Below are 22,104 nucleotides of genomic sequence, written 5' to 3'. Positions count from 1 at the left end.
GGTCGATGACGGGACAACGACCTGACTTCTAAGGGCTCGGAACGAGCAGCGCTGGATGGGGTAGAGGGAGACTGGAAGGAAGCAGCAGGGGCACTCCTCTTGGAGGCAGAAGCTACGCCGGGGCTCGCAGTAGATCACTTTCTTTTAGCACTCTGGAGGATGGATTCCAAAGGGTCAACTTTTGAACCTGCAGGCAGCCAAAATTTCAGATGCCAGAAGCACCAGATAGGCATCAAGATTACGTATAAGCAAATATAGCACGAAGTGGCTTACCAAAGGACATATTGTGGGCTGATTGCTGTGGATTGGAAGAGGAGGCAGGTGAGAAGTCGGGCATCAGGTCAGGGAATTTTCTCTCAGACTGGGGACGCAGAATAGCTTGTTGCGAGCAGATATTGGGTCGCCCAGACGAGTCAGGTGGCAGGGACCTACACGAAAGCAACAAAGTAAGTTAGTAAGCATTAAGATGAACAAATCAGGCGTTAGGAGAGCCACTTACTCGAAGTAATGTCCCATTTCTCGAAGATGTAATCAACAGGCGGTTGGATAGAAGCCTTCCTCACATAGAAGAAGTCCTCAAACCATTTCTCATCCCTGGATTTTTACACGTGCCTGAAGGGGGTCTCACCAGAGCCCCGGAAGGAAAATTGGCCTCTTCCCAGAGACCCGATCTCGTACATATGGGCCAGGTCGCCCAAGGAGATAGAGCTGCCGGTATTCTGACTAGCAGTCAACGAGTAGAGGAGAACCCTCCAAATGTTGGCAGAAATTTGTGCCATGGCAAAGTTGTTGGTGCAAAGGAAGTCTTGCATAAGTTTTGGGAAAGGAAAACGAAGGTCGTACCTAAACGGATAAAGGTAAAAGCAGACCCATCCCGGCCGGATGGCATCCGCATTCTGACCCGGCTCCAGGATAGCAATATCAACCCCGTCGTCGAGACCAAGCAAACCCTTAATCAAGGGGATATCGGCGGTAGTCAAAGAAGAATTGCAATCATAGGGGTGAACGAAAAGATTCCAGGAAGGGAAGACGGGGTCTGGGTTTTGGTCGATTGGGGCAGAAGTTGACGCGGCATGACGGGTTTTACCCATAGTTGGAAGGGAGAGAAAGGAAATGATTAAAGAAAATGTGCAAGAAAAATACCTAAAAAGGGGCAGTGAAGGTGGCGGCAGGGGAGATGGAGTCCGACGAAGGGATAGAAAGTAGGAGAAGGGTTTTGGGGAGATAAGGGGGTTTGATTTTTGAAATTAATGAAAGTGGAAAGGGGAGTTGAGGTTATAAAGGGGCAGAGAGAGGGGGCGCGAGAAATGAGGAAGGGTAATGATGAGTGTTTGGGAAGTTGTGTGGAAGACGGCGCGAAACTTTCAAAAAATGTTTGCGTAATTCCTTATTCGACGCCTCGAGACGTATCTCATAAGGAATTAGGGGCAAATTGTTTGGGCTAAAATCTGCACTTTAGCCTAGCAGGAGATGGACCCCTCTGAAGAATTGGGCCGCGGGGGAAGGTCAATCACAGGAAGCCCAAAGGCAAGAGGAATCTGCTTAAGGAGTTGGGCCAAGAAAGCAAGCAATAAAGGAGAAGCCCGCTGATGGAGGAGTCCCGTGTTTTGGAAAGCCTTCAGGAAGATCTTAGGGAGAATTCAGGGAGATCAAGGAGAGTGGAGGGAGACGACCCGTTATGGAAAGAGTTGCAGTAAAAGTAATATTCCATACCATAAACGAGGAAGAGCATATTTAGGGTTCTTACCCTATAAATAGCCAAAGGAGCAACCAAGAAAGGGCATTCAAGATCTCACTCATACACGCGACATATTGTGCTAGCTAAATTTACATATCGTCTCCATTGTACTCGTTCTCTCATTAACAAGCTAGTGCAATACTTGGAAGGGTGCCGTCCCTTCCCGCGGTTATTCCCACATTGGGTTTTCCGCGTCACCAAATCTCACGTGTCAACCTTTATTTACGTACTTAGTTCTTTTATTTAGCATTAAACGCAATCATACAATCAATACGCAACAAGTAAGACCGCATTGACCTCATAATGTTCGGTAAAAATTACCAAAACAGCCAAACCCACCTTATCTACGACCAATCAAGTCTCTTCATATATAATTATCCAATCACCATAACCTTAATCTCCATCTTACGTGAACCATCAACAAAGCATACGGAGGAGCCATTATCTAACGCCCGTTGTCTGATCTGTACACGGGTCAACCCCTTTGTATGTACAAACACCAATTTGCGTCCGTTGTATATTGTACTTGTATCCAAATTATTAAATAGTGGAATATTGACGGGATATCGATTCCCTCCGCGGTTATTTTTCACATCGGGTTTTCCGCGTCACCAAAATCTTTTGTGTCGTTATCTCCTTATCTCGCCTTTTACATTATTTACATCATTATTTCGTCACAAATCACATACTCCCTCATATTCATAATAACTATCTCCCTTTCCTTTTTCATCTATTCATATAACTCTCTCCATTTTCCTTTTTAGTAAAGTTTTATACTTATTTTAATCACCTCACTTCACAACAATACCCCCACAATACCATACTTTATCTTATTTTAATCAACTCACTCCACAACAATACTTATTTTAATCACATAACCCCACAATAATATCCCACAATACATTTCCTCTCCAATTATCTCACCTTACCACAATACTTTAACTTATTTAATTCAAACACCCTTAATTCCCGTGCCACCTTTCAATAAGGAGAGTTATTCCGAATAGGAGGGAGTATAATTTAACCCCCCGATATGAAGCTAAAAAGAGTAGGTCCCTTTAACCCCTAACGAGATAGAATATCGTTTTTGACAGTTTTTAACCAAAATAGTGACCATGCAAATATTGCACACATGATTGGTCGTTTAGTAATGTTGTAGTCTGTACTGTGATCACTAAATTGGTTCCACTCATAACAAAAGTTATTTAGTAATTGTCATTTAAACAGCATTACTTATTGTCTTAATGGCTCCAGCAAATTGCGGATAAGGAGTCGAATGCATGTACGCAGCCTTACCCGTGTATTAGTAACACAAAGAGGTTGTTTCCGACTGACTCAATATGAAAAGTAATTATTCAGTAGTCAGTAGTTGTCAGTCAGTAAATTCATATTTGGTTAGTATCCACAATTGGTCTCCCTTGTGACGGGTTACCATTTGTGTGGCGGATATTTTGTGAGATAAAATGGTAACAAAATAGGTTAGTGGAGAAAGGGGACCACATGAAAAGTGTTGCAGAGAGAGAAAAAGTGGATACATTGTGAAATAAAGTGGTATCCGTCACAAGCTTGTGACGGATATGTCATGTCTTCAATGAGATTTTGTGTAGTATCCATATCAAGTAATATACTCGTATACAAGCACATGAACAATTTTAAGAGCACAATAAACCTATGTTAAGCACTTCTTTTCCGCCGAATGTGAATGTGATGCTCTGAGTTACTGAGACTTCAAAAAATTTTAGAAACACTTGAAAAGAAATCTTGTATACAAAACTACACATTTTCTTTTCTTTCTCGTTCTACTCCTACTCCTACTCCCGGCCGGAATGAATGGGTAGTTCGGTAATTTTTCTATTAAAAAAAGGGGACCAAATATAGTCTTGGAAGATATGAGTATTAAATTAAAGCATCCAAGGGAGTGACAATGAAATATACTCCAATAAACTTCCCACAAATTGTTCCTAAAAACATCCCAAAACTATTGGAAAGTGACCTAGATCTTTGATTGCTAAAGTCAGATTAAGAGTTTAACTACAATTATTAAAAATCATTCCTTTATCACCAAGATTTATCCTAATTTCATCATCCGTCTTAAGTTTAGGACGGATACACCCGTCTTAAATATTCCGAATTTGTGAAAAGATAATCATACGCGTTTTGTTTTTTTATGGACTGATGTGATTTCTGCCCCCTTTTTATGTCCTAATTATATCATCATCCTAATTTTGGCAAACAGTCACATCATTATCTACTTAAAATTAATTAAAAAATCAAAATTACACCCTTATATGTACACTTTTTTCAAAGTTACTCCTTTTTAAAACAAAATTTCAAAATTACTCCCTTATAAGAGAGTTCCGATCAAAAATTGCTACCAAAACCCAACTCTGGTCATAATTAAACCAATTTTCCGACTAAATTCAAATTTCTTATAATTTTCTTCCCATTTTGCCCCTCTTCTTTTTACTCTAATACGTTTCTCATCTCTCCCTCCCTGGCTTACCTTCTTTCTCTCTGCCTAGCTATACTCATTTCTCTCTCTTCTCTTCCTCCATCTCATTTGTCACCTCCTTTCTCTCTCTTGTATTCCTCCATCTCTTGCCCAATTTCCCTTTTATTTACTGTGACATATGAAATCAATGTCAAGTTCAAACTCGCACTCAAATTCTCATTGTAGTTGTGATGGTCCAAGGTTGTGCTTTTGTGGTCTTGTAGCTTCTAAGCAACTTCTTGGACAAATTAAAAGATAATCCGGGTAGAAGATTTGAAGTATACCAAATTTACAATCAAGTGACTAAGGCTCGTAGGTGTAAGTATTTTTGTTGGTTGAATCAATCTCAAACCAATTGGCAAAGGAAGGTGATTAATGAACAGAATAAACAATTTACAAAGTAAAATAGAAGAAATAAGAATAACTTACCTAGGTAGGAATGATCAAAAAAGGACTTGAAATCAACATGTTAAGGTTAATTGCTTTTAAAGAGTAATTTTTGTTGAGAATATTTGAGAGTGAATCAATAGTAAATTAGGGTAAACTATAATAAGGTTTGAGTTCTAAACAAGGGTAATTTCGTCAATTCCTTCTAATTATGACCTGAGTTAGGTCTTGGTAGCAATTTTTAATCGGAACTCTCTTATAAGAGAGTAATTTTAAAATTTTATTTTAATAGGTAGTAACTTTGAAAAAAATGTACATATAAGGGTGTAATTTCGAATTTTTCCTAAAATTAATTAAAGTACTTCCCACTCCAAACCCATCAATCTCAGATCATATGATAAAACAATTTAGATGTTGACAAATGACAACCCTCATCTACATACATTTTGCAAAACACATAAAGAGGTACGGAAAAAAGTGGTTTCTCGATAACTTAGTGAAAAACCTCTCTCACATTCAATGAATTAACAAATACCCAGTAATTAAAACACAGAAATTACAAATCTAGTGAAAAATTCAAGAAAAATAAGAGATGGGGTGTTAACAAAAATGTAAAAAAGTGACAGATCTAAGTATATTAAAAACAAAGAATAGAGATTTATACCCTTTCAGACTGTGGAAATCTATTTTGCTCTAAACCCATTTATATTATACTCTGATCTATGGAAATACTAATAATTTATTGAAGAAGAAGAAATTTGCTTTTTTTGTAGCAAGCAGCTCACAGAATTCAGAGAGTTGCAGGTTTTTTACTTGTTTTTGCAATGCAAGTGATTTAAGAGAGAAGGTGTTGAGTGATTTGGAATGTGGAGTGAAAAGAGAGAGTAGTAGTGTACTAACTTGTAAGTTGTAACTGTCCTATTTAACTATGACACCTTAATTAAGTCTCAATAAGTCTAATTGTAGTGGTAATTAAAGTCCTATTTGAATGTCAATGCTCTAAATCAGTAAATCTTTTGAGTGTCAAGTGCATCTTGTGGTAGCATCCACCACTTATATGATTCTTTTGGCAAGCACATTAGGAATGGAAGAAAATGTGTCTTTGTAAAATTTAGATAAGGCAGAGTTACATATACATAACGTTTTGTCGTGCATCTCTCTGGTATAGTAAATGGTACTCCCTCTTATTCCAGATAACCGTCCCATTGTCCATTTTCGTCTATTCACAATAATGTCCCATTGTCCATTTTTGGTAAGTGTTGTGTGGTCCAAATTCAATTTCATTTCCGTCTATTCACATAACTGTCCCATTGTCCGTTTTGTGTGGTTTAAACTCACTTTCTTAATTCTTGTGCCATCTTCAATGAGACGGTTATCTGGAATAAGAGGGAGTAATCATTTTCTCAAAGAACATGCGAGGAGTGCTTTCCAGATTCTTCGAAAATAACTTTGCCCAAAGCTCTTCAACCTCCTCAAGTCTCTCTTCCTCAGACAAAGCATTCAGTTACGTGTAATAAATAGCTTCCCATTGTTCTCCCATGACCTTTGCTCAACATCCATTTAGGCACCTACACACCATGAGCAATTAACTTAATCAGAAGAAACTATTCTTTATGTGAATTTAACACTCACACTGCTCTGCAAAACGGCTAGTACCTGGATCACTCTTTTCCATTCCTTCTCGTCCTCCAAAGTCTTCAAAGCTTTCTTCAGTATAATAATAAGAGGAAATTCTAATTCCCAAGCAATAAATGCATCGACAGCTCCGTACACTTCTTCTTTAACATTCGACAGACAAACATGGCTGTAAGCAAATATAACTCTATTCAATCTAAATACCTCAACATCATCCAATGATCTATAGCATTAAACCAATAACTAATCACTGCCCACAAAACCTAACCCCTTCAAATTCCCAATTTACAAACTGAAACGCGCAAAAAGACATCAAATCACAGACAATTAACACTAAACCAAAGTCACGCTTAAAAAATAGAAGGAAGGAGACACTTACAGGGATTAGCAAGAGCTATTCCAGCAGCAGCCGACTAAAAAGCAAACCCGGTCTTCGATACTATTGATAGTGATTATCTTCATACTACCACCTAAGTTGTTTATATAGTGTCTTTGAAAACATCTATGTGCAATAACCGAGATAGAAAAAGTAGATTCATTATTCTAAATTTCTATCAACATCGTGTGAGCGATTTACAGAACAGAAGTGTGAGAGATGAGATCAAATTAGGGTTTGATTTTGTAGATTATTTGATGGAGATGGAGGGTCGATGAGATGAGAATGAGTGGATATGATGAAGTTGAAGTTGTGGGTGTGGTTGTGGGTGTGAGAGAAAGGGAAACAGTAAAGGGATGACTGAAAAGACCCAAAATGGAAGACATATGAGAATTGGACTGAATACGCCCAATGCACAAACCCGCCGACCAAATACACAAACTCACCTTAACCCGCCCAGAAATGAATAAAAAAGGCATATAATTTCAACTATTCATAATACTATTCATTAGAATAGTAACTCCCCTTGCTCTCTTTTATATAAGGGGAGGGATTTGGAAAAGACTTCTCATAAACTGTAATTCTGTAAGTGAGGGAGGGATTATGAGAGGTTTATGAAAAGACGTCACAAGCGAGATGTTAAGGTAAAAACTCATGTCTCATATCGGTAGAATAAAGATAAAAGATCATCTTTATAAGGGTTCACAAAATATAATAGTACGAGGACTTTTGGGAAGGAGCCTAAGAATAAATTCGTGAAGGCTTAGCCCAAAGCGGCCAATATTGTACTATTATGGACACTGGACACCGGTGCAGCAGAGTCCCAACACGGGATATTCACGCTTCCGCACAACAAGTGGTATCAGAGCCAGGTTCGACTTGGGCTAGACAAGAGGATGCATCAGCAGGCCCAAGACTTGAAGTTGTACATTGTAAGGCATAGAACTCCTAGCTCGGGTGAGTCCTTGAGCAAGCCCGATCCGGGGTTAAATGGATGAAAGGCGTCATAGGTATTGTTGGGACAAATACCATTTGTGTACTAGAACTGTTGATCAGGTGGACCCTTATCAGGTTGGGTACCACAGATCTGGTGGGTTCTTTTTACGTTGGATGCTTGTGTTCTAGTTCTTCTGAAGTGATGGACCCGGTCTAGGGTATATTGGATGCAGAAGATGTTCAATATGCATGTGTAGCAAATTCACAAGAAGGATACATGGACATGCAAATTCAGGAGCATGTGGGGGCACTCACTTGACCAGACGGTGATATGTGGTGCAAGACATGGCTCGTGGTAGCATGGTGTGTCGGCTAAGGGGAGATTATCAAGACTTGTGATGTTTCGGGTGTCTAAAAGTTGGGGCTGTAGGTGTGGGAAATTCTCCGTAGAGCAAATTCAAGGCCCGAGTCAAAGATGATAGTCCTTGGTTTGAGGGGAGGATTGTTAGGGTGCAAACTCATGTCCCACATCGGTAGAATAAAGATGGAAGATCATCTTTATAAGGGTTCAAAAAATATAATAGTACGAGGCATTTTGGGAAAGAGTCCAAAAGTAAATCTGTGAGGGCTTGGGCCAAAGCGGACAATATCGTACTATTATGGACAGTAGACACCGGTGTAGCAGAGGCCCAACACGAGGTATTCACCCTTCCGCACAACAGGAGACTTGTTGAAAGGAAAAAAGAAAAGATTCTCTTAAATAAATCACGTTGAAAGTTGTAGACACCTCGTTTCCGCACCTCCCGCCAACCACCTAGTGATGATTGGATCACATGTTTAGTTACGCGGAGCGATTTATGACATTTCGTAAGTTCGTCGACATGTGATAGCTCAAACAGTCGAGTCAACCTCATGGTCGTCATCTACGCGCCGGTACGGTCGTTTTGACAGTAATTAGAGTTCATTTGGAGTCCGGGTCAAAAAAACCGCTTTTATTTTCTAGACCGTCTTAAACCCGAGTCGGAATATTCTGGAATTTTCCGGAGTAATATTCCTAAATTCTATCTTTTATCACGAAAATATCTACCTTGCGGAATAAGGAAGCCTACATCTTCCCCAATTCCTAAAATCAACCGCGGAAATCTTTCTTGCTGAGGAGAAAACTGCACAAGAGAGAACGCAGCAGGTACTGCGCCTCTTGGAAGGGTCGCAGTTCCTGCTGCGCCTCTTCCTGGGCTGCTTTTTCTCTAGTTTTCATATTTCTTCCGGATTTCTTTCCTAATTCTACTTTTACCATAATTCCTTCACGTGATAGTATAAATACAGGCCTTCGCCTCACATATTTCTCAAGCGAGTGTTCGCCCTTCTCTTCTCCCTTTGCATTCTAAGACCGCGCTCTTACTTTTCGACGCCTACGTGCTTGATCTACTCAACCACGTAAGCTCAGATCATTCTGAGTACCAGTCACGTTTGCATGACCGACCAATTTGACCACTACACTTTAATGAACTCAATCAATTTCTTCTAAATCCTCGTAAGAGGGCACTTTGATATTACATCGAGTCGAGCAATCACTAATTCGACAACTTAATTAATATCGCTTCGTCAAACATGTAAGTCTGAGGGTGAAAATCCCAATTTTATTTATTGTATTTTATTTTGCTTAAATTAATGTACTAATTTATATCACAATTATGCTCAAAACCATTTTCAAAACCATTCTTTCAAACCTATTTTCCAAAACAGCAGCGAAAGACGTCCTAGAAGAAACGCATCAGCAGATGCGCCCCCTGGAATGGTCGCAGCATTTGCTGCGCCTCTTCTAGAGGTTACTTTTCTGCTGCTGCCTTTCTTCTTCTTCCTCGAGTACCTGTTTTCTTTGTTTTTCTTTCGTTTTCTCTTCTTCTTTCTCTCACAATTCTTATTTTCACTTTATAATATGTTTTCATGAATACTTTTCAATAATTTCTGGCTTAAATTCTTTATAACTAATATTTACGAGTTTTCGTCATTAAATTTAAACCCGGCTTTATGAGACTCGATTTGTTCATATCAAGTCCTTTGAATTCGTCTTTGATATATGATTTTGATTCGGTTTCTTCGTCGTTTCTTTATTTTCCAGTTTCAAGTTTTGTATAAATCAATTCCTACATCGTAAATAATTAACTTGTAATATTTATTTTGTTTTAATTCCTCCTTGTATCGCTTTATGACGGTTTCATATGCATGTAATCTGATTAAATCACACGCACTCGAGTTGTATAACAATAATCAACAATAATTAACCAACGAACAATAATGATTTAACGAGTCTGACTTTCACTGTTAGAACCCAACTCAAGAAGAGACGCATGGTCTAATGCGCCTCTTCTAAGGGACGCATCAGATACCGCGCTTGTTCTGAGGTGGTTTCTGCCTTTGAACTCATCTTGTTCAGACGTGCCTTTAGCTTTAGGCCTTTAACCGACTATTATTTTGTATTATCACCTGTAATCCGACATATTTTCGTATTTTAATTTCTTTTTTTTCTTCTTTTATTTTCAAATCCTTCCGTTTTCGAGCATACTTGTGACGTAAATTCAAGTTATCCATTGTATTTCAATTGTAATTTAATTCTTTTCGTAATTTGTAATATTTCATATTGTTTTTGTATGATTTATTTACTTGGCATTCTTATGTAATTAATCTAACTTCCAACTTTGACCCAATTAAATGCTAAAATTGCCTGTTCACCGACTTAGTCTAAATTCAGATGCTAGGATTAGTCCGTGTTTATTGCATCTCATGCATACAATTGACAACATATCAAGTATAAACCACTTCCCTGATCATTAGTAGAGGCCGCTATCGAGACGGACGTGATTAGGTGTTCAAATAAGCGAGCTTCCTAATACGTACCATCACCCCTTACTCAAGATCTCTGTGAACATCCGTGTTCATTGGCATCACGAGAGTCATTCTAGACATAGAATGCTAAGGGTAACTAATTTCTTGGTGTTCATGTCACTACTTTGTGTCTTGACATCATGCGAAGTATTCAAACGGTTCCAATTTTCCACAAAATTTGGTGGCGACTCCACAAATGCAGGCCTGTCAAACCTTTCACCGGTTTCAATGCCTTACAAATCAGTAATGGCCCATGACCTGCCTCGGCCTCGAGCCGGAGTTCCGTGGGAGAAGTGACGCCACCTCAAAACCAATGCGCGGGTGCGCGCGGTGCGGGTGGCTGTGTTCACAGTTTGGCGACTCCGCTGGGGATGATACACTTAGACTAAGTCTAGTGTTACCTAGGGTAAAACTTGACCAAGGTTAAGGAATAGTTTATATGAGACAATTGTCAGTTTTCATTACTCGAACTTCTTAGGTCGTTTTAGTCAGCCTTTCGAGGCTTAACCCAACCAATTCGACCAATCGTCCCTCTGGACGGTGCAAGTTCCTATTTGTGCCTAGATAACGATTGACGTCAACCATACCATGATGCTTACTCATATTTTCATTAAGAGCTTTCACTACTCAAGCGAATGAACTAGGAACCGACCCGACTCATGTTTAGCACGTACCTCTCCACATACCAGGGTATGATAGCTTGGTATGCCAACCCACCCTAAACCAAAAAACTTTTAAAAGCACTCAGCACACTGTTATAATATCCATGTTTGTGCTTATATGTTATCACCTTTTGTAAACAAAACTATGACAAAAATTTCTAAACCTTTCTTCAAAATACAAAATGTAAATCTTTCAAAATGGCCTAAAAAGCTCAAAGTCAACAAAGTCAAGTCGAAACTGTGTCAAATTTTCAAAAATCAACCATTTCAAAAAATCAAACTTCAAAATCAACACTCCTACGATCACACACAATGATTGTCTAGGAAAACATTTCAAAATCAACTTTATTTTAAACCCACATGACACACACGTATACCCTTTTAGTCAGTCTGCGAGTCTTGTCTTGTTTGAGTAAGTGTGCAAAGTAGTCGAATGTGTCTTGATTCGTCGTCGATTCTTATCCTTAGTCCAAGATGGTCGGAACAAACGAAAGCGCAGCAAGCGTCCATGGTCAACCCGAAGATAATGGTAATAATCAAGTTCTTGCCGCACTACTCCGTCTTCAAGCTAGTCAAGACGTTGCCTATGCTCGTCTCCAAACAATCGAAAGTCGCATAGTGGCCGTAGAAGCTAGGCTTCCTGCTACGGAAGATCCTATTCCCAACATCCCACTGCATGACGATCCTCCACCCTTCGTAAACGATTCTTCCCCTGTCCTCACTAAAGCTGAAAAGCATCTTGAGTACTTAGAAGAGCAACTGATGTACCTCAAAGAGGATGAAATTTATAGGGAAAATAGCCGAGAGTATGAAGCAGTAAATGGCCAACTACCAACCAACTTCAACATGAATGACATCCCGAAATTCAAGGGGCACGAAAATCCTATAAACCACATCCGTGCTTTCAAATATTACATGTCTATCAAGGGCATCAAGCCAGATATGTTCTTAAGGATCTTTCCTTCATCTCTCGACACCATTCCAAACAGTGGTTCTACTCTCTAGACCACAAGAAAATCTCTACTTGGGATGATGCAGCCATCAAGTTCACTAAGTAATATGCTGATTATGCCGAAATTCAAGTCAATATGCGCACTCTAGAGGTTATTACCCAAAATGAAAAAGAAGGATTCACCGACTTCCTAAGTAGGTGGAGGAAGACTAGTACCCAACTTGTTAAGCGTCCAGACGAGGCCACTCTTGTGAAAACGTTCGTGGACAATCTAAGGCCTATCTAAGCAAATCACTTGAGGTACAAAAACATCAAGTCTTTCAAAGACTTAAGAGTACTAGGTACAAGGATCGAAGACGATATTCGCAAAGGACTCTTGTCCAAAACGGTGGGACGCGGATATCAAGGGTCAACATCAACGGAAGAATCCAACCAATAGGACCTACACCTGAACCGAAAAAGAAGTCCAAATTCTGGGATGATAATGCTTATTGCAAGTATCAAAGGGTCACTACAAGAAAAAGGCCTATTTGCAACGGACCAATCCGTTGCGAAATAACCCTAATCCGTTGCTTATGTACAGTTTGCAACGGATAGCCGTTGCAAACTGGTGCGTTGCTTATATGGCGTTGCAAATGAAAAAATATGCAACGGATCGGCGTTGCTAATTTTGATGCAACGGACGTGTATTTTTTGCAACGAATGATCCGTTGCTTAAATGAGGTCCACGTGGCACCTGTTTGGTCAATTATGAGACGGATTTCCGTTGCAAAAAAAATGTTTTCCGTTGCATAGTAGAGGGAAAAGTCAACAAATTGACTTTTTAAATTAATGGATAGCCGTCACAAAGCCTGTAATTTCCGTTGCAAACACAAATGCATTGACTTTTTCAATTAATGGATATTTGTCACAAAAACCGTAATTTCCGTTGCAAACACAAATGGGAGATTCAAGCAATCCTGCATCCATTTTCCTCCATTTCGTTACGATATCAAACAATTAAACAATAAACTTTAAAGAAGCCAACAATATAGAAACTTGGAATTGTTCATTTAGCAAATTTAAAAGAGTACATACATTGAAAACATCCTCAAAAAAAATCCATACGTAATTTGCTAAGCAATTTCGTTGTCTAGCTATTATGGAGTAATCTAGCTAATTAGTTGGAATTGATGTCGAGTTGCCACTTCCACCATCATCATTGAAGTCGTCTCGATTTTGGAACTGGTTGCTATCACAATTTGGGTCAAAGTCAGACCCAAACTTTGCTTGTAGAAACGCCTCCATTCTTTGTACTTTGCCTTCGAGCACTTTGTTGCGGAGCTCAGTTTCAACATTCTTGCTCACAAGTCGAGGTAGTATTCCGGGCGAATAATCCTGGTCGATATTGTTGGACTCTCTACTTCCGAGTGAGCGAGCGTTCAAAGTAATGCTCGCGTGCGGCTCGAGTACCAAAAACTAACCCCTTCTTATTAAAGCCGCATTTTTCAAGGTAGATTTTATCTTTATTGATATCCGTTTCACCTTGAGATTGAAGGGCACTAATTTCTGCCTGCCTCAATAGATACGAAACATAACGGATAATCGAATCGTTAAGACAATCCGGGGCTCTATATCCTAGTCAAGTCACCGTATTCATATGCTTCAACTAACAGGATTCATAAAATGGTAGCTCTAAATGCTCTATGTCCTATGCTACTACTATTTCTACCTTCTTTTGTCATGACAAACTACCTTTGTTGCGCAAAGTATATACACACACAAATATAAAAACAAAACTCAAATATCAAAAGTCATCAAGCAGATAATTGCTTCAACGAAGTTGTGACATTTTAGAATACTTGTCTAGAAATGTACCATTAACCTGGTATCTAACAATTTGTATGCATAAATCCGCAACTAAGGCAAGGCAAGGTATTTACAATATAGACCATGTCATAGATTTATGTATACGTAAAAGAAAGAATAGCCTCCTCTTCCAGAAGCCTTGGTACTACAACAACTAACCAAGTAACCACTACCTAGCTGGCCCTAATATTAATTAACTGGTCCTTGTAACTCTTCAAGACTAAACCATTTTCAACAAATTTAGAATGTCTAATCACTTATACTTTCAGACTTACAACAACTAACCAGTAACCACTACCTAGCTGGCCCTAATATGTATAACTAAAAGAAATGAGCAAAAGAATATGAGCATTGATATATTTGTATAAAGTAAATATATAGAATTCAATGAAATGGAGCAAGTACTTTATTTTTAATCGCGGCTTAGTAAGAAAGAACTTATCGCTCCATGAATAAGCTTGCTTGTTCTAATTAAACAAGAAACCATTTATTAAACAAGAAACCAATTAATGGTGATTTGGGGAAGGAGGAACAAAAAAATTAAGAAATGGAGCTTTGAAAATGAAGAAATAAAAAAAGATGGTGGAATTAAGAACAATTAAAATGGAGGAAGGAGATCTGGGAACTGGGAAGTATGATAGACCTAGGAAGAAAAAGAAAAAAAAAAAAAAAAGGGACCCACAACATTATCACCTGAAACAATATACGCCCAACAATCCACCATACTTGCTTCAGAAACAAAAGAGCTTACTGCATTCACCTCTGCTCATTATAAGAGGTCTATCACTCTCCCCAACCAGGCATGAAAAAAAGCAGACACGGAAACACATATACTCGGCTTTACACCATCAAACCACAAGCCTGACACATCCCTCCATTATATTTCAATACTCGGGTTGGAATCAAAGACAACCAGCAAGACGAAGTTTCAAAAACATTTAAAAAAATCAAAACTTACAACGTAATCTTCAGCTTTCTTTGAAACGTATCCTCCCGTCTTCTTCGTTTTTGTTGCTTTCAATAACTCAATTGCAGGTGGGTAATCTCCTCCATTAGCCTAAACATGGTAACAAATTTAATTTAACACACAAACACTGAAGGAAATCCCATAATTGAACTTATAATGATAAATTTGTTACTTACTAATTTCTCCATCACTAGTAGAGAATTCATTCGGCCCATGGTATGCGTTCCTAAAGCTTTTCCACCTTCTGCATTTGATTTGCGATTGGCCTCTGCTTGAGCTGATTTTTTTTCCCTTCTTCGGACTGTCTATCAAATAGCAATTCAGCATGGAGTGCATCACCCATCCATTTCGGCTGCTTCTTTACGGCCCGACAAACCATGGTCCTTAGCCGTGTTTTGAAGAGTTTGGTAAAAGCATCTCTAACTTGGTCTTCCTCATCTTTAGGATAATCCACTTTGCTCTGTTTATTCAAAAATAGAGAACTTACCATCATCGAAAAGTAATGTAAAAAACGCACCAATAAGTTGGATAATTCATCATTAATTAAAGTAAAAAAAAACATGAATTGAAGATTCTAAGCAACAATAAGTTAAACCTGAGTTACGTACAAAATTAATTACAAAAATTCCTCAAATTATCATTTACAATTTCCCAGAAATGCGAGACCATAGCAATATCACAATCAAAAGTTTTATCTTGAACTACTAACCATAACCTTTAGTGTCATCGTTAAGTAGATGTACCTTAAACCACTTCCAATCTTTGTTCTCGTCGGGCGGGTTTAGTTTCACTCCAATTTGGGCCATGTTCATGATAATTGCCTTTCACTGTCTTGGTCACTAACTTCGATACCTCAGGATGTTCAAAACCTGTAGGTTATTACAATCACACTAAATGTTTATATTTAATAAGCAAATCAGTTGTACATGTAATTCAAATGCATATTCCAAAAGGCAGTGCGTTTCATTCTACAATAATACATATTTACATGAAATTTCCCCCATTTCACTCACCACTTATACTCGATGGATATTCTCAACTTTTGAGGGGGTGATTCACGGAGCTCATCATCGTCTTCGCCAGATCTTCGTCGGTTGCTTCGTCTTGAATCTGTCATTATTGATCAACTAAAAACCATACAAATGTTTAAAGAAATCATTAAATATCATTAAAAAAAACCAGGAAGGCTAGTGGAACACTCATGCAAAGCTTAAAACTAATATAAAGAAGAAAAGAATGAAATTAGTATAAAGCAATGGGATATCAATAGCGGGCAGATTACTCAAAAGTATGATCAGCATTTAGGTGCTGTTAATACCATTACTTTTGTTGATGATAATCGTCGTTTCATTACTTCCAGTGACGATAAGAGTCTTCGAATTTGGGAGTTCGGGATCCCTGTTGTTATAAGTATATTAGTGAGCCTCATATGCATTTGATTTCGTCTAACTGGTTGGCTGCTCAGAAATGCAGGCCATATTTTGATTGGCTGCTCAGAAATGCAGACCCTAACACACTAACTGGTTGGCTGCTCAGAGTATATGGATAACCAGATTTTGATATATAGTACTAGGGATAGATTTCAACTTAATAATAAGAAGAGGTTTCTTTGGGCATATTACGTCCGGGTATGCTTGCCAGGTTAATTTTTCGCCCGATGGACGGTTTCTTATGTCGGGGGACGGTGACGGGAAGATGTGGTACTGGGATTGGAAGACTTGTAAGGTGTTGCGGCCTATGAAGTGTCACGAAGGTGTTTGCATTGGTTGCGAGTGGCATCCCTTGGAAACTAACAAGGTCCCGACTTTTAACTTTTACATATAATCCTACACCATTTTACTCATACCAACTAATAGTAGCAGTTAAAAAAAATACTAGCACATCCTTATACAAATAGGTTGATATGAATGACATTGACACACATTTGTATTTGTTTGATTCATGTTGGTGTCACTTAACTACGATAATTTGCCTCACAATAAGCCTTCAAAGACTGTCACAATTTAATGCAATGCTGTTTTTGAAATTGACCTGTGTGTGTTCCAACTTGAATAACTCAAAACCTGCTGGATATTTTAGGGTAATTCTTTTTGGAGATGAAATCTAACATCATTGGCTTTCATTTGATGTATGTTGGGTATTTTTAGCCTTCCTGAACTAAGAGTTATGGATTTTCAAAGTTACAGCAGTTGTGCAGGAAGGATGCTGTCATTTCAGAAATGACCTGTCAGTGTTTAAAATTCAATAGCTGAAGATTTGCTCAATAATTTTGATTTATTATTCTTGGAGAGGGAAGCTGACATCCTTAGCTTTGTTTTAAGCTATCACTAGCAATTTATTTCAACCTAAAGCAAGAGATATGAATTTTCGAAGGAACGACTTAAAACCTGATTGCATTTGAGAACCGATTCGATTCACCAAGGGGAAATGATCCAAGTTATTAAGGAAACTGTTCAGATTATTTATCCAGCTTACCTTCCATAATCCTTAAGGTACTAAGCTACAAGAAATACCAGGGAAGATTATGCAAGCAAGTTCAGAAGGTCCTCTAACAATTGCAGAAGTTCAAATCAGACTGAAATCAAGCAACATTGTCTTTGCCTAGTTGATTCAGTTTCTTGCTTTGAGTAATTAGGTCCTAAACAAAATAAGATATGCTAGAGGACATATATGAAAAAACAAAAACTATAGAAACTACAGAATTCTTTAAACGATACTAAACATCATCATCATCATCGTCGTCGTCACTATCATTATTAATGTCAGCATTTTCATCTCTATCACTATCGGGGAAAAGCTCCTCATCTTCTTCTTCCTCTGCCCACTCCTTTTCTTTATCCTTCTCATCCCCCCTATCCTCCTCCTCCTCCTCGTTGTCCTCTTCGCCCTCCACCACCACCACCACCTCCTCCTCCTCCTCCACCACCACCACCACCTCCTCCTCCTCCTCCTCTTCTTCATCCTCTATTATTGATAATGCTGGCAGTGGAGTGACTACATTTTCTTGAAAGATTCGCTCATCCACGGGAGCGTCGATATGTGATCTAGCTTTAGTTTTAAATACAGCTGACCATTGAACTTGGTCTTTTTTTGTGTTTGGATAAGAAATATAGCAAACTTGCTCCACTTGATATGCCAACACGAATGGTTCATATTTCGTATATTTTCTCTTACGATTGACATCTACAAGCTTATATTGTTCATGAATCACCATACCTCTAGCAGAATTATCTAACCAATCACATTTAAACAATATAGCCACATAACTGCCGTGATCACCGGTATAAGTCAACTCAATAACTTCATCAAGGGTTCCATAATAGTCGACTCCTTCAGTGGAACTAACACATACCCCATTGTTTAACGTTGCTTTAGATACATCTTTCCCATCTTTAAAAGCTCTAAAGTTATAACCATTGATGGAATAGCGTTTCCAAGTTCTTACTTCTCTTGACGGGCCCATTGCTAGAGATATTATTAGATCATCGGTCATGGTATCATCATTCACCTAACAAGATTTAAAAATTTTATGTTTATTAAATTATTAAGGCTATTGTAAAATAACCCTTGGTTGGAGGATTCACTTACTTGATTTCGTAACCATTGTGCAAATTCTGATTCGAATTTATTCCCCAAATGAATTTATAATTTTAATCACTATACAAATAGTAAGTTTATAATTTTAATCACTATACAAATAGTAAGTTTACTTAGAAATTCCTTAAACACCCTGATCATCACATAATGAATTTATAATTTTAATCACTATACAAATAGTAAGTTTAGTTTTAACATGAAAATTAAAAGTTTGAAATCAATTATTTTACTTACGTTTCATAAGGATTCATTTTCTCACAATTACTTAAAATGTACATGTGAGCAGATTGGTATTCTTTGTCATCAAGATATCTCAGATGGCACTTCCCCGAGTGTTTTCCCATATGATCTTGAAAAAGTTCAGGTAAATTTGATTCAGGCTCAACTTCGTCACAAACATCGAGTTGTTTGGCTTTTGTGTCTATATGCTTCTCATAGTAGAGTGAACAGAAATTTGAGATTTCTTCAAGTAAATAAGCGTTGCATATGGAGCCTTCGACCCGTGCTTTGTTACCAATTTTTCGTTTCAAATGATTAAGAAACCTACGTGTTAAGTAATCTTGTATATAAGATTTCAAATTATTGGTGCATTTATCTAATATAAATAAGTAAAAATCAAGGTGTCAATGATTACCTTTCAAAAGGGTACATCCATCTATATTGTCTTGGTCCACCAACTTTGGCTTCGTAAGGCAAGTGACCGGTAAATGTTCCATGGAATTGAAAAAAGACGGTGGAAATATTTTCTCTAATTTACACATGATCTCAGCAATATTATTTTCTAGACGTGTCATGTCATCAATTTGAAGAGTTGATGCACACACGTCTCGAAAAAATTGGCTAATCTCAGTTATCGCACACCATTCATTCTTCGGAAGCAAATGCTTTAGAGCAACAGGTAGTAGACGCTCCATAAATACATGACAATCATGACTTTTCATGCCATGTAGTCTTAAGTCCTTTAGGTCTACACACCTACTCAAATCAGAAGCATATCCATCCGGAAACTTCAAAACTGCATATCCGATTCTGAGTACCCGCTTCTCTTCCTTTTTAAGAACAATCATATCTCCTTTCCGTCGGGCCTTACAAATTAATTTAAAGTCTTTTTGTGCATTCGGTTTAAAACTTGTTTTATTTTTCTCATCCATAATCGTGTGAATCATTTGTTCAAAGAAATTCTTTTCAATATGCATCACATCTAAATTATGTCGACTTAACAAAGTCTTCCAATATGGAAGATCCCAAAATATACTTCTCTTCCACCACCCTTCCCTTTTCTTTTTCAACTTCAACAACTCTTCATCAGTTGCATCAACAATAGAAGGTAGATGCTGAACATGCTCCCAAACTTCTTCACCGGTTAGTCTAGTAGAAGCAAAATCAGCCTCCACGGGTCTATCCTTTCGGAAATGTTTGTTATCTTTCCGAAAAACATGGTCAGGCAATAAGAATTGTCTATGACAATCAAACCAACTCCACTTTTTACTATGTTTAAGCCAAAAAGACTTACATTCATTAACCAAACAATATGGACATGCATGTCGACCATTTGTAGTCCACCCGGATAACATGCCATATCTTTGGGAAATCGTTGATTGTCCACAAAAGTGCAGCTCTCATATCAAAATTTTGCTTCCTCGACACATCGTACGTTAGCAACCCATTTTTCCACAAATCCTTCAACTCTTGAACTAATGGTTGCAAATATATGTCTAAGTTTTTCTTGGGATTCTTGGGACCGGATATAATCAAAGACAAAAAGATGAATTGTCTCTTCATACACAACCAAGGAGGCAAGTTATATGGGGTCAACATCACCGGCCAACATGAGTATTGCTTTCCAAATCTATTAAACGGTGAGAACCGTCAAAGGTGCACAAAACCCCAATCGCACATTTCGAGGGTCATTCGCAAAATCAGGGTGTTGTTTATCAAAATGCTTCCAAGCCTCTCCTTCACTTGGATGAGACATTATCCCATTGGCACGAGGGTTCTCGTAGTGCCATCTCATTTGTGCCGCAATATCTTTATTTGCATAAAGTCTTTGGAGCCTAGGTCCTATCGGGAAATAAAATAATGGGTTTTCAGGTACTCGTTTTCCATTTAAATTAGATTTAGATTTGTATCTATCGGCCCCACACTTCTTGCATTGCTCAAGTTGATGATCATCATTCCAAAAAAGCATACAACAAAGTGGGACATGCATGAATCTTCCGATGGGGTAATGGAGAGCTTTAAGCACTTTTTGGTCTCATAGAAATTCCGAGTCATACAATTATTGTTAGGAATCATATCCCGCATATATGACGCGAAACCATCTACACACTTATGCGGCATATTAAACTCACATTTCAAAAATAATAACCGCGCGCATTGCAACAAAGATATCTTCGCCTTCATACACGGGTTGTTCTCGCTTTTTTAACATCTAAAAAAAGCGGTCACATTAGGGTTAGGAGATTCGTCGACTTCTTCAAAGATAAAGGGCCTCCTCCATTATTTGTTCAATGTTATCACGTAACGCATTATTAACCATCTCTTGATAGGGGTTGTTAGGCTCAGTGATTGGTTCTTCTAGTGGATACTCTTCTCCATGACACACCCAATAATAGTAATTATCGCAAAATCCCTTTAACGAAAGATGTTTCTTCACCTCCAATTCACTTAATAGTACGAAATTGGTGCATTTTTTACAAGGACAATAATTTTGTTGTTGGTTATATATTCATTTTGTTGCTTAGCGTAATTAATAAATTCGATTACGCCATTTACATATTCAGCCCTAATTTTTTTATTAGCATCCACTCTCTCGTACATCCACTCACGCTCTACTCTCTTCATTTGAAATCTACAAATGGTTACACAAAATAAATTTATAAATGTATATATATACAGTGAATATATTGAAAATAACAAGAGAAAAAAAAAACAATTATTACATACGAACCGTTGAAAATATCAAAAAGAATTGGAATTAAATTATTTAATCTTATTATTAATACTTTTTAAAAAAAAATAAAAAGGGTTATTTGATGAGAATAATTCAAACTATGACTGTCCTGCTCAAAATAATCCAAACTATACACCCATAAAAATCCGAATTATTCTATCATTTAACTTATAATGGTCTGTTGCTCTTAGTGACCGGTTGTCCCTGGTAAGTTTGCCAATTTTCATATAAATTGCATTTTTTTGTTTTTTAAAACGCATATTATTAATGGAGTTATGTGAGATCACTATTGTAGGAATAAAAGATGTTTCTTTTTTCGCATTGTAATCAACTCAAATTAATTAGTGCTTACTATGAGCTTGTTTTCATTTAGTACTAGATTTTTTTGATAATAGGAGTATATTTTTCTTTTCTATTTTGTTATTGATTATATGATAAATAAATGATAGGGACTGAGGGAGTAATAATTGATTATGTTTGTGATAGTCATTCGGATTTGACAATTATGGCTTTATTCCTAGACAAGTGTAAAGACGTATTAGATTACTTGCTTACTGGAAGTTTCAAGTGCTAATGAAAGTTATGAGGGGGTGCTAAGTTGTATGGCTCATTTATTTTCAGAAGTATAGTTAGTATATAGATGAAATTTGGAAGTTGTCAGGGAAAATGGCTAAGC

General features: G+C 37.8%; 1 protein-coding gene and 1 long non-coding RNA gene across 2 annotated transcripts; both read right to left on the bottom strand.

Moving 5' to 3' along the window:
- Window positions 1-5,701: 5,701 nt before the first annotated feature.
- On the bottom strand, window positions 5,702-7,096 carry LOC141633896 (uncharacterized). The gene is made up of 3 exons (XR_012538651.1): window positions 6,631-7,096; window positions 6,273-6,420; window positions 5,702-6,184 (listed from the first exon to the last, which is right to left on the bottom strand). It is a non-coding gene; the product is annotated as an uncharacterized LOC141633896 (long non-coding RNA).
- A 9,946-nt stretch (window positions 7,097-17,042) lies between these two features.
- On the bottom strand, window positions 17,043-20,489 carry LOC141631763 (uncharacterized). The gene is made up of 7 exons (XM_074444388.1): window positions 20,343-20,489; window positions 20,052-20,251; window positions 19,233-19,963; window positions 18,710-19,070; window positions 18,542-18,608; window positions 17,997-18,386; window positions 17,043-17,102 (listed from the first exon to the last, which is right to left on the bottom strand). The coding sequence occupies exons 1-7, from the start codon at window positions 20,487-20,489 to the stop codon at window positions 17,043-17,045; spliced, it is 1,956 nt and encodes a 651-aa protein (XP_074300489.1).
- Between the last annotated feature and the right edge of the window lie 1,615 nt (window positions 20,490-22,104).

This window comes from Silene latifolia, chromosome Y, assembly GCF_048544455.1.
Source record: "Silene latifolia isolate original U9 population chromosome Y, ASM4854445v1, whole genome shotgun sequence".
Classification (NCBI taxonomy): Eukaryota; Viridiplantae; Streptophyta; class Magnoliopsida; order Caryophyllales; family Caryophyllaceae; genus Silene; species Silene latifolia.
The sequence above is the reverse complement of the archived record's forward strand: the minus strand, read 5'-3'. Positions and strand labels throughout refer to the sequence as shown.